The 12,485-nt window shown below is 46.5% G+C and overlaps 1 protein-coding gene across 1 annotated transcript; it reads left to right on the top strand.

Moving 5' to 3' along the window:
* Positions 1 to 329: 329 nt before the first annotated feature.
* LOC141974482 (olfactory receptor 52P1-like) lies at positions 330 to 1,268 on the top strand. The gene has a single exon (XM_074934282.1). The coding sequence runs from the start codon at positions 330 to 332 to the stop codon at positions 1,266 to 1,268; it is 939 nt and encodes a 312-aa protein (XP_074790383.1).
* The last annotated feature ends 11,217 nt before the right edge of the window (positions 1,269 to 12,485 follow it).

Raw genomic sequence — 12,485 nt, 5'->3', positions numbered from 1 at the left:
AATATTTGAGAAGTTCAAGCTTTTCCCTCCAATGGGCATAAACGTTGCAGTTACTGACATCGAAGTTCATCTGCCATCATGCTGCCCATTCACTTGGCTTGGTTAGTTCCCTCTGAGGACTTCTCTGAACCTGACTATGACCTCAATAATCTGGTGCCATCTGTAAATGTTACCACCTTACCGCACACACACCCTTCTCTAGATTGTTAATAACTATAAAATATTTATTGTACTATTTGTTATAAATCATGTAATCCCCCTTGCTGTGATTCTCTCCCTTCTCAGGCACCTTGAACTTTTCAGAACCAGATCAATGCATCGACCACCTCATGGCATCTTTCAACTTCACCCCCTCTGATGCTTCAACATTCATCCTAATGGGCATCCCTGGCCTGGAAACTGCCCACATCATGATTTCCATCCCTTTCTCTACGTTCTACATTATTGGGCTGTTGGGAAATTTCACAATTCTGTTTGTTGTAGGCAAAGAGCAGACCCTGCACAAGCCGATGTACCTGCTGTTCTGCATGCTGGCGCTCACAGACATTGGCACGTCTACCTCCATCATACCTAAGGCACTGCGTATATTTTGGTTCAATTTGAAACGCATCACTGTGAATGGCTGCCTTGCCCAGATGTTCTTCATTCATGTGGTTTCTGTTATGCACTCATCCATCCTTGTGACAATGGCCTTTGATCGCTACGTTGCCATATGTAACCCTCTGAGATACGCCACCATCCTCACCAATGCACAAATAGCTAAGCTAGGGCTAGTGGGTTTGATAAGAGCTGTTCTCTTCATTCTGCCCCTGCCCCTGCTCCTGAGCAGGCTGCCATTCTGTGCCAGCCGCATTATCCCCCACACATACTGCGAGCACATAGCTGTGGTGAAGATATTGTGTGGGGATATCACAGTCGACGGGACATACAGCTTGGTGATAGTGTTTGTAGTCATTGGGTTAGACCTGATGCTCATTTTTCTATCCTATGGTCTGATCATCAGGGCTGTCTTCAGAATCTCCTCCAAGAAAGTCCACCAGAAAGCCCTCAACACCTGCACAGCCCACATCTGTGTGATTCTGACCTCTTATACTCCCTCACTCTTCTCTAACCTGACACATCAGTTTGGTCAGGGCATTGCTCCCCATGTTCACATCATCTTAACCAACCTCAATTTCCTCATCCCCACCATGCTCAATCCTATTATTTATGGGGTCAAAACCAAAGAGCTTCGTGACAAAGTTGTTAAATACATCAACAGACTATGAAAGCCAGGGGCCATTGACTTTAATCCTGTCTGACCAGAGGGGGACAGGCTATCTCTTCATTAATCAAGGGTGCTCTGTCCCAGTTTGGCTGAGCTCAGCATTGTAGAAGTTCACAGTCTGAGAAGTTCCTCACACCTAACATCTTATCACTCCATCACCATACACTACACTCTCTGTTGCTGAGTTCCCTCCCTCTATCACCTGAACTCTTTCAATATCACCCATCAGCCCCCAACCCTAGACACCCTCTTATTCGGACTTTCCATGGCTTCCAGACCACAAGATAAGACTGCAACTTTCTGAAGCAAGGCGCCTCTCCATTAGTCCCTGTGTGATAAATGGAAGCTACACTTTCTGATAGCCAAGGCAAATAAATAAACTACAAATGCTGAACCTCTTTATCCTATGTGCATTGATCTGTTGAACAAAATTTTCCTGATTTTTGTATGTCCAATCCTTCAGGAAGCCTGGATGATAAACCAAGTGTTTCAGTTTGAAAGTGCTAATAAACAAAAGCTGCTGTAGGAATTGAAGACATTTTACCAAAGCTTATTGATGAGAGTTGTGAAAGTGTGCATTTTTAAGAATTGGACTGTGATGGGTTGAATCACAGAAACCCCTTTGGGGCTGCCAACTGATGTGCCAAGACTACTTCTACTCCTGCCCTTTCCTGCTCGGTTGGGACTCTAAATCCCTGCCTGGTTGTGCCAGACACGCTTGCCGGCTACAAACACAGACCCAGGTCTGAACCACATCCCACAAACTGCAGGCTTAACTGAAAGCAGTGTAAGAAGTCTTCCTGTCTCTAACACTCAGATGGCCAACTCCCAGTGGTGTCCAAACCCCAAATAAATCCGTTTTTCCCTGTAGAAAGCTTGTACAGGGTAAACTCATAAATTGTTCACCCTCTTTAACACTGATAGAGAGATATTCCCAGCTGTTTGCCCTCCCTCCCCAGGTATTAATACATACTATGGGTTAAATAATAAGTAAAATGTGATTTTATTAAATTTAGGGATTTCATAGAATCATAGAATATCAGGGTTGGAAGGGACCTCAGGAGGTCATCTAGTCCAACCCCCTGCTCAAAGCAGGACCAATCCCCAATTAAATCATCCCAGCCAAGGCTTTGTCAAGCCTGACCTTAAAAACTTCTAAGGAAGGAGATTCTACCACCTCCCTAGGTAACGCATTCCAGTGTTTCACCACCCTCCTAGTGAAAAAGTTTTTCCTAATATCCAACCTAAACCTCCCCCACTGCAACTTGAGACCATTACTCCTTGTCCTGTCATCTTCTACCACTGAGAATAGTCTAGAACCATCCTCTTTGGAACCACCTCTCAGGTAGTTGAAAGCAGCTATCAAATCCCCCCTCATTCTTCTCTTCTGCAGACTAAACAATCCCAGTTCCCTCAGCCTCTCCTCAGAAGTTATGTGTTCCAGACCCCTAATCATTTTTGTTGCCCTTCGCTGGACTCTCTCCAATTTATCCACATCCTTCTTGTAGTGTGGGGCCCAAAACTGGACACAGTACTCCAGATGAGGCCTCACCAATGTTGAATAGAGGGGAATGATCACGTCCCTCGATCTGCTCGCTATGCCCCTACTTATACATCCCAAAATGCCATTGGCCTTCTTGGCAACAAGGGCACACTGCTGACTCATGTCCAGCTTCTCGTCCACTGTCACCCCTAGGTCCTTTTCCGCAGAACTGCTGCCTAGCCATTCGGTCCCTAGTCTGTAGCTGTGCATTGGGTTCTTCCGTCCTAAGTGCAGGACCCTGCATTTATCCTTATTGAACCTCATCAGGTTTCTTTTGGCCCAATCCTCCAATTTGTCCAGGTCCCTCTGTATCCTATCTCTGCCCTCCAACGTATCTACCACTCCTCCCAGTTTAGTATCATCCGCAAATTTGCTAAGAGTGCAATCCACACCATCCTCCAGATCATTTATGAAGATATTGAACAAAACCGGCCCCAGGACCGACCCCTGGGGCACTCCACTTGACACCGGCTGTCAACTAGACATGGAGCCATTGATCACTACCCGTTGAGCCCGACAATCTAGCCAACTTTCTACCCACCTTATAGTACATTCATCCAGCCCATACTTCTTTAACTTGCTGACAAGAATACTGTGGGAGACCGTGTCAAAAGCTTTGCTAAAGTCAAGAAACAATACATCCACTGCTTTCCCTTCATCCACAGAATCAGTAATCTCATCATAGAAGGCTATTAGATTAGTCAGGCATGACCTTCCCTTGGTGAATCCATGCTGACTGTTCCTGATCACTTTACTCTCCTCTAAGTGCTTCAGGATTGATTCCTTGAGGACTTGCTCCATGATTTTTCCGGGGACTGAGGTGAGGCTGACCGGCCTGTAGTTCCCAGGATCCTCCTTCTTCCCTTTTTTAAAGATTGGCACTACATTAGCCTTTTTCCAGTCATCCGGGACTTCCCCCGTTCGCCACGAGTTTTCAAAGATAATGGAGAATGGATCTGCAATCACATCCGCCAATTCCTTTAGCACTCTCGGATGCAACTCGTCCGGCCCCATGGACTTGTGCACGTCCAGCTTTTCTAAATAGTCCCTAACCACCTCTATCTCCACAGAGGGCTGGCCATCTACTCCCCATGTTGCGATGCCCAGCGCAACAGTCTGGGAGCTGTCCTTGTTAGTGAAGACAGAGGCAAAAAAAGCATTGAGCACATTAGCTTTTTCCACATCCTCTGTCACTAGGTTGCCTCCCTCATTCAGTAAGGGGCCCACACTTTCCTTGGCTTTCTTCTTGTTGCCAACATACCTGAAGAAACCCTTCTTGTTACTCTTGACATCTCTTGCTAGCTGCAGCTCCAGGTGCGATTTGGCCCTCCTGATTTCATTCCTACATGCCCGAGCAATATTTTTATACTCTTCCCTGGTCATATGTCCAACCTTCCACTTCTTGTGAGCTTCTTTTTTATGTTTAAGATCCGCTAGGATTTCACCATTAAGCCAAGCTGGTCGCCTGCCATATTTACTATTCTTTCGACTCATCGGGATGGTTTGTCCCTGTAACCTCAACAGGGATTCCTTGAAATATAGCCAGCTCTCCTGGACTCCTTTCCCCTTCATGTTAGTCCCCCAGGGGATCTTACCCATCTGCTCCCTGAGGGAGTCAAAGTCTGCTTTCCTGAAGTCCAGGGTCCGTATCCTGCTGTTTACCTTTCTTCCCTGTGTCAGGATCCTGAACTCGACCATCTCATGGTCACTGCCTCCCAGATTCCCATCCACTTTTGCTTCCCCCACTAATTCTTCCCTGTTTGTGAGCAGGAGGTCAAGGAAAGCTCCCTCCCTAGTTGGCTCGCCTAGCACTTGCACCAGGAAATTGTCCCCTACGCTTTCCAAAAACTTCCTGGATTGTCTATGCACCGCTGTATTGCTCTCCCAGCAAATATCAGGAAAATTAAAGTCACCCATGAGAACCAGGGCGTGCGATCTAGTAACTTCTGCGAGTTGCCGGAAGAAAGCCTCGTCCACCTCATCCCCCTGATCCGGTGGTCTATAGCAGACTCCCACCACTACATCACTCTTGTTGCTCACACTTCTAAACTTAATCCAGAGACACTCAGGTTTTTCTGAAGTTTCGTACCGGAGCTCTGAGCAGTCATACTGCTCCCTTACATACAGTGCTACTCCCCCACCTTTTCTGCCCTGCCTGTCCTTCCTGAACAGTTTATAACCATCCATGACAGTACTCCAGTCACGTGAGTTATCCCACCAAGTCTCTGTTATTCCAATCACGTCATAATTCCCTGACATCACCAGGACCTCCAGTTCTCCCTGCTTGTTTCCAAGGCTTTGTGCATTCGTATATAAGCACTTGAGAGAACCTGCTGATCGCCCCTCATTCTCAGTATGAGGCAGGAGCCCTCCCCTCACAGACGTTCCTGCCTGTGCTTCCTCCCGGTATCCCATTTTCCCACTTACCTCAGGGCTTTGGTCTCCTTCCCCCGGTGAACCTAGTTTAAAGCCCTCCTTACTAGGTTAGCCAGCCTGCTTGCAAAGATGCTCTTCCCTCTCTTCATAAGATGGAGCCCGTCTCTGCCCAGCACTCCTCCTTCATGGAACACCATCCCATGGTCAAAGAATCCAAAGCCTTCTCTCCGACACCACCTGCGTAGCCATTCGTTGACTTCCACGATTCGACGGTCCCTGCCCTGGCCTTTTCCTTCCACGGGGAGGATGGACGAGAACACCACTTGCGCCTCAAACTCCTTTATCCTTCTTCCCAGAGCCATGTTGTCTGCAGTGATCCGCTCAAGGTCATTCTTGGCAGTATCATTGGTGCCCACGTGGAGAAGCAGGAAGGGGTAGCGATCCGAGGGCTTGATGAGTCTCGGCAGTCTCTCCGTCACATCGCGAATCTTAGCCCCTGGCAAGCAGCAAACTTCTCGGTTTTCCCGGTCAGGGCGGCAGATAGATGACTCAGTCCCCCGGAGGAGAGAGTCCCCGACCACCACCACCTGCCTCCTTCTCTTGGGAGTGGTGGTCACGGAACCCCCAACCTCAGGACATCGCATCTCATGCCTTCCAACCAGCGGAGTCTCCTTCTGCTTTCTCCCCCCAGACGTATCGTCTGGTCCACTCTCCGCAATGGTACCTGTGGAGAGAACATGAAAGTGGTTAGTTACCTGTGTCTGCGTTGCTGGAACTTGGACATTCCCCCTTCTTCTTCTGGAGGTCACATGTTGCCAAGCTTCTTCACTGGCTTCTTGGCTCCGCAGTGCAACCTGCTCTAAATCTTTAGAGCTTTCCGCCTGTAGAAGTATATCCTGACGTTTGTCCAGAAAATCCTCAGATTCTCGTAATTTAAGTGGTTCCAAGTAGTAACAGACAGAACAAAGTGAATTACCAAGCAAAATATAATAGAACATGCAAGTCTATGCCTAATACAGTAAGAAAACTGAATACAGATAAAACCTCACGCTCAGAGGTGTTCCAGTAATTTTCCTTTTACAGACTAATCTCCTTCTAGTCTGGATCCAGCAATCATTCACACCCCCTGTGGTTACTGTCCTTTGTTCCAGTTTCTTTCAGGTATCCTTTGGGCATGGTGAGTCTATCTCTTGAGCCAGCAGAAGAGAAAATGGAGGGGTCTCCCAGGGGCTTAAATAGACATTCTTGTGGGTGGAGACCCCCTCCTCTTTCCTATGCAAAGTCCAGCTCCAAGATGGAGTTTTGGAGTCACATGGGCATGTCCATGCATGATTCAGTTTTTACAGGCAGCAGCCATTGCCCACATGCTATATTAAATGTCTCCAGGAAGACTTCTTATGTGGATTGGAGTCTCCCACTATCCATTGTTCATTAAGTGTTTCTTGAATGGGCACTTAATTTGCACATTCCTTTCTCAAGAAGCTGACCAAATGCTTTCCTAAGGCTACTTAAAATCAGGCAAGTACACAGCCAATATTCATAACTTCGAGTACAAAAATGACACATGCATACAAATACGATGAATATATTCAGTAGATCATAACCTTTACAGAGATACGTTGCATGGCATATGTAGCATAAAACATATTCCAGTTATGTGATATATACATTCATAAGCATATTCCCATAAAGCATTATGGGGTGCAACACCACAGGGACTGCTGTGTTAAACTACAACTTCACCTTCAGTCAAATTACTTACCGCTTTGCACAGTCGATTTTGGAGTCGCTTTCAGGTGGAGTTTTCAAATACACACTACCCATTCCTGTTGTCAAACATGTCAAGAATAAGTGTCAATATGTCATCTTGGAGTTTGTAAAACAGATGAAACAGGGATTGCCACCAAACATCTAGGTGACTGAATTGCTTGCAATACTAAGTCTTTCATGACCTAGATTGGCTGATATCTCATTTTTGCCATTGTTTTGTGGAGACCTTGGATAGTTGGAGCAGCAGTGGAAAGGTTTGCTAATGGACTACTTAAACTAGCATACTCACCCTTCCCTGAAGACCTTTTAGTGGGAGACAGAGGACCAGCCTAATATCTGGAATGCCCGGTGAATTCGCTGGTCCAGGTTTCCCAAGTTGGTAGGGATTAGGTTTGAGTGTTAAGTAGTTAAGCTATATAGCAAAGCTGAGCTGATAGCTTGATAGGAGACAGAAAGACTGATCCTCCTGCATGGTTGTTTGCCCTCTCATAGGGTCCTGGCACTGCATTAATCAGAGCACAATCTACCATGCGCAAATCTTATTTCTTCAACCAAATAAATCTTCAGGTATACTTAATGTATAGGGTAACATATTATGACATATATTCACAATATTAATATTGATTATCTCAGCCCCAAAACCATTACCTTTGGACTAACTTATGACTCTTATGATTTCCATATTCTGTGGTGTACCCTGCCATTACCGATCTGTTCCAGACCTATTGTAAACATATTCTGTTTTTTGTTCAGTTCCCTGTTCAGTTCCCCAAAGTCAAAAGGGGTAACCGGTAGGCCATTTATCTACATCAAAGGTTATAAACCCTCATACTAAGTTGCTCTAGCTAATCATGCACAATACAGGCCTGTAGGTTCCTTGCATTACAGCCAATGACGATGAATAACGATTATGCATAACATATACTGGAAGTCAACATAAACAAAAAGCCAAGAAAATAATATAATCAATCAACCCAATAAAGAAATCACATTCTGCAATATAGCAAGCTAGCAAACTGGCCTTATGTGCCACAAATTCCCCCTTTGATGGGGTGATTGCATATAATCCCCATCACATAGATGAGGGGGTGGATAGCGGATGCGAGCAGACATGTCATGAGTGCCGGGGACTGGACAAGATGACCTCTTGAGGTCCCTTCCAATCCTATGATTCTATGTTCCACATTAATTTCCACCTCTTGGGGTGGAGGCAAGATGTCAAAATGGTGTTCTACCTCCTGATACATCTCTACAATAGGCATTATGGATACATATTCACCAGCTTCATCTGTTGCCTGTACGGGCAATTGCTCTCTTTCTTTTCATTTGTTAATCTTATATTGTATATATCTTAAAATAATTCCTATTGCAATACCTTGGACAATAATCCATCCCTTTAATCCAGCTTCTTCTCTGGGGGGCATTTACTGCTTCATCTCCCCCATCTAATAATTGGACAATCGCTTGTATAGCCTCATCCGTGTAATTCATAATTTGAATGAGCTGTGTTTCCTTTCGAGTTAATATCTGTTTTCATTGTAGTCCCCGAGGAGGAAAATATACCAGAAATGTTGGAGTGTTTTGGACAATCATATCCTGATAAAAGGGATCAGATAAAATCATGGAAGTATTCTCAAAGGTGGGAATAGGGGAAATTATTTGGTTTCCAATTGAGGTGAACTGCTGTGGAGTAAAAAACTCAGAAATTTGGATATGTGACCTGACACTCCAAGGAACCAAAGAAAGAAATGTTTGCACTGGTATCTGCTGATGTATGACCAGCAGCAGAAGCATTCTACATCTGACAAAGACAGCAAGGATGAAATATTGCCTTTTAGAGTAACATGGCAGCCGAGCATGATGAGCAGCTGGGGAAAGCAAGGTGACGTCATAGGCAGAGGGTCGAGCACAAGGAGACGTTGCTAGACAGGAGGGCCTTGAAGGCTGGACTCAGAAGGGGGAAAGTGAATCTGATAGGAGGGCAGATGCTGGGAAGAAGGGTCCTTCCACCTAGAGCCTGAGGGTGTGTGACCACCTCCAGAGCAAGTGTCTGACCTACAGTATCACCACAGCACAGCCAGGGCTTGGCAGGAGGCCTCTGACGTGTGAGGAACAGACTGAAAAGTGTCCTTACATCCCAGAGATGGCTGTTTGTGGTGTTTTCCGTGCCCAAAGGGTGGATTCCTTCTTTCCTTGAACCTTTCCCATTTGTTCCTTATTTTTCTTACCATTGGTGTTTAGTACATTGTATGTTTGAACGTCATGCAATGATCAGCTGGTCAGGGAAGTGGCTGATTAGGAGAGAGCACTCGGAGTCAGGATACCCAAGCCCATGTCCTGTGTGATCCCAATTAGACTTGGGGGTCAAACCCTGGACCGGTCTTTGATGTGGGCAGTCCGGCGAGAGACCAGTGTGATGTACTAAAGGGGGCGTGCTTTGATACTTCTCACATGAAGTGACCTGCCAACCGAGAGCCAGCTGGACATTCAGAGGCAGGCAACCAGACAGTCAGGCAAGAGATATGAAGCGCTGGAGAGCGTATATCGAAGCTGCAGCTTGAGCAGGCAGGCACTCAGCCAGCTAAATCCTCCAGAGGAAGCAGGGTTGCCCAAGGCTCCCCACTCTCCCGGGACAGAGGGCCCCCTGCGTTAGAAGCCATGCCTGGAGTAGGGCTCGGATGGAAGAGGATCCCAATCTGATCTCTGGGATGGGCAGCGGAGGTTGGTGGGAGATAAGGAGGAAGAGAAGTGTGCATACTAGCAGCTCTGTGTCCTGGCTGGGGGCTTGGAGCTTCCCTGCTATCTAGGTTTTGGTGGGGGTGGGCCTGCACTATCGTTCCCTAAGAGCCCCACACTTGTCCAGGAAATGGCTTACTCTTTCCCCTGGCACTGCAAGACCGTAGGGTAGCGCATACTAGGCTCCCCACAGGTGAGCTCCCTGCTAACCAGGGGCACTGCACCCTGCTCCCATCGACCCCGGGAGAGAGATGACACACAGGGGGGCACACAGGGTCACATAACCCACCTCAGTTTTCTGTCAGAGTTTGCCTGCCATGCCCCCCTTCCCTGCGTGACACCTGCAGGGTTTGCCTGCCAGGCCCCCCACTCCCTGCACAGCACTTGCTGGAGACAGGGACCAGGAGAGGCAAACAGCACATGCAGGAAACAGCTGGGAGCTGCAGGGAGGGGCTGCTGCTTTAACTCCACAGGGAAAGGTAGGGGAGGAACAGCTGCTTTCCCAGCGGGGAACTCAGGGTAAGGAGGAGGCTGCCAGGAGAGGGGTGTGTGTGACTTGAGGGGTTTAAATTCCCCCCCGCCCATACACGATCAGCAGACAAGGGTCCTCTCTGCTCCCTGGCTCAGAAGCTTCACTCACTTGGTCCCGGGGGCTTCCTCCCCAAAGTCAGGAAAGCGGGTGCACAGGAGATAAATGGGTGGGGGATCAGCTCCCCCATGTGCCTCCCTCCCCCATCTCAACAAGAGTGGGAATAAGGGCCACCATGGTCAGGGGAGTAGCATCCTGAGTCCTGCACTGTACCCTGTCCAAGGGATGTTCCCAACGCAGTGGCTCCGGAGATTTCAAGACAGATTAACCATTAAGTAGGTGTTGTCTGTCTGCTGTGACATCCTTGAAACCCATCACCCTCTCTTTCAATCCCTGATCACCTATCCCCACCCTCAGGCTTTCTATAAGGAGCGGTTTCTGTTTCCACCTGTTCTACTTAACAGAATGATGAAGTTCCTTGGGACAAGGCCTTGGCTACGCTGTTGCGCAAACCGCTGTGCACATTTCTATACTGCATGAAGAATAAGGAAACTCCTTTCTTGTACTCGCATCTCTGACTTAATCCCATATCCTGCAAAACTCCTTCATCTTCTGGATGTCGCTGGGGTTCCTGCTGTTAGTGTGAGGACAATGCGGGATTGTGACTTAAAGGTTTCAGGCCCTTCAACTAGGAGATAATTCTGGTGGGGATAGGCTCTGCCCTCCCCCCACCCCAGCATGCTTCAACCCTGCTATTCTAGTGGCTGATCAATAGTCTTGGCAGAATTCAGTTTTTAGGGTTTTATAACTGATGGGTAATACTGATTGTTTATTTTATGCTTTTTTGTATTTTTTATAATTTTTAATTTTCGCAATAGTGCTAAATTCTGGGGGGGAGGTCAGATAAGTTTTTAATGACAGTAGAAGTTCAGATTCAAAGAGTTCAAGCTTTAAAGCTGTTAAAACACAAACCTGTGACATAGTGTGACAAATGTCTTGTAACTTAGTGGTTCTTTGGGTTTTTTGGGTATTTCAGGAAACTTGGAAGAAAACAATATGTCACCAGGACCTAAAAAGAAGTTGTCAGGTGCACAGAACAGGAGCTGAAAGCTGAGGTAATGACTCCAGGGAAGAAAGGCGCCGACACAATGAAAAAATACTTGAAATCTGTTAATGGCAACCTGTGCAGTGGTGGCGAGACAGTCACAGCGGAGACATCAAGGAGAAATGCGTAGGTGATCCACAATTCAACGCTCAAAAATCCTTGCAAAAGAAACAGAGAGACCCCAAACAAAACAGAAATTCTTTATCTAGACCAGAATTATGTGGAGGCCACTAGTGAGAGAGATGAAACAATTCTCATTATAGGCCTTGGTGGTGCCATTTCTGATCCTGCTTTATGGCCCAATCTAACACCTAAAATTCGAGATCTGCTAGTGACCAACGGGCCACCCAAAGTAAAGGACCTTGACTTTCCTCTGGATAAGCAGAATCACCATTTCTCTATGATGTTTTTATACAGAAAGCTTGAAAATGGAGAAGTTCTGAAGCAGCACTGGCTGCTTTACTCAGATTCCACTCTCAAGATTTCCTGTTTCTGTTGCAAGCTCTTCAACTTGAATCCGAAATCATCCCTAGCATTTGAGGGGTTGAATGATTAGCAGCACATGTCTCAGAATCTTGTGTGTCATAAAAAGTCGCATAGTCATTTCAATTCCTTCCAAACATGGGTAGAAGAAGAACAAAGGATAAAACAGGATAATTGTGTCCGCATGGGGCTTCAACGTGTGATTAAACAGGAGACAAAACAGTGGGAGAACATTCTCAAGAGGCTCATGACAATAACACTTTATCTTTCTAAATGTAACATGGCTTTCCGAGGCTTATCTGACAGGTTGTCCAGGGTGAAGATTGGGAACTTCCTGGGTTTGGTGGAATTATTAGGAAAGTACGAGGAAGTAATGGAGGGATATTTGCAATGCATACTATCGTGGGAGGTGACGGGTCACTACTATGGAAAAAGAATCCAGAATGAGATTATTGAATTATTGAGGAAGAAGTCCCGCAAGACATTACTGAAAGGTTAAGGAGTGCAAAGTACTGCTCTGTGATACTGGTTTTAAACAAGTGGATGATCCACAGGGGTGGGACTAACTGATACTATACTCACTACTAAAAAGAAAAGGAGGACTTGTGGCACCTTAGAGACTAACCAATTTATTTGAGCATAAGCTTTTGTGAGCTACAGCTCACTTCATCGGATG

Source organism: Natator depressus, chromosome 1, assembly GCF_965152275.1.
Source record: "Natator depressus isolate rNatDep1 chromosome 1, rNatDep2.hap1, whole genome shotgun sequence".
Lineage (NCBI taxonomy): Eukaryota > Metazoa > Chordata > Testudines > Cheloniidae > Natator > Natator depressus.
Note: the sequence above shows the minus strand (reverse complement) of the source record. Positions and strands in the feature narration are given on the sequence as shown.

Coding starts and splice junctions, on each gene's coding strand:
- LOC141974482 (XM_074934282.1), top strand. CDS start 330: ATGGCATCTTTCAACTTCACCCCCTCTGATGCTTCAACATTCATCCTA.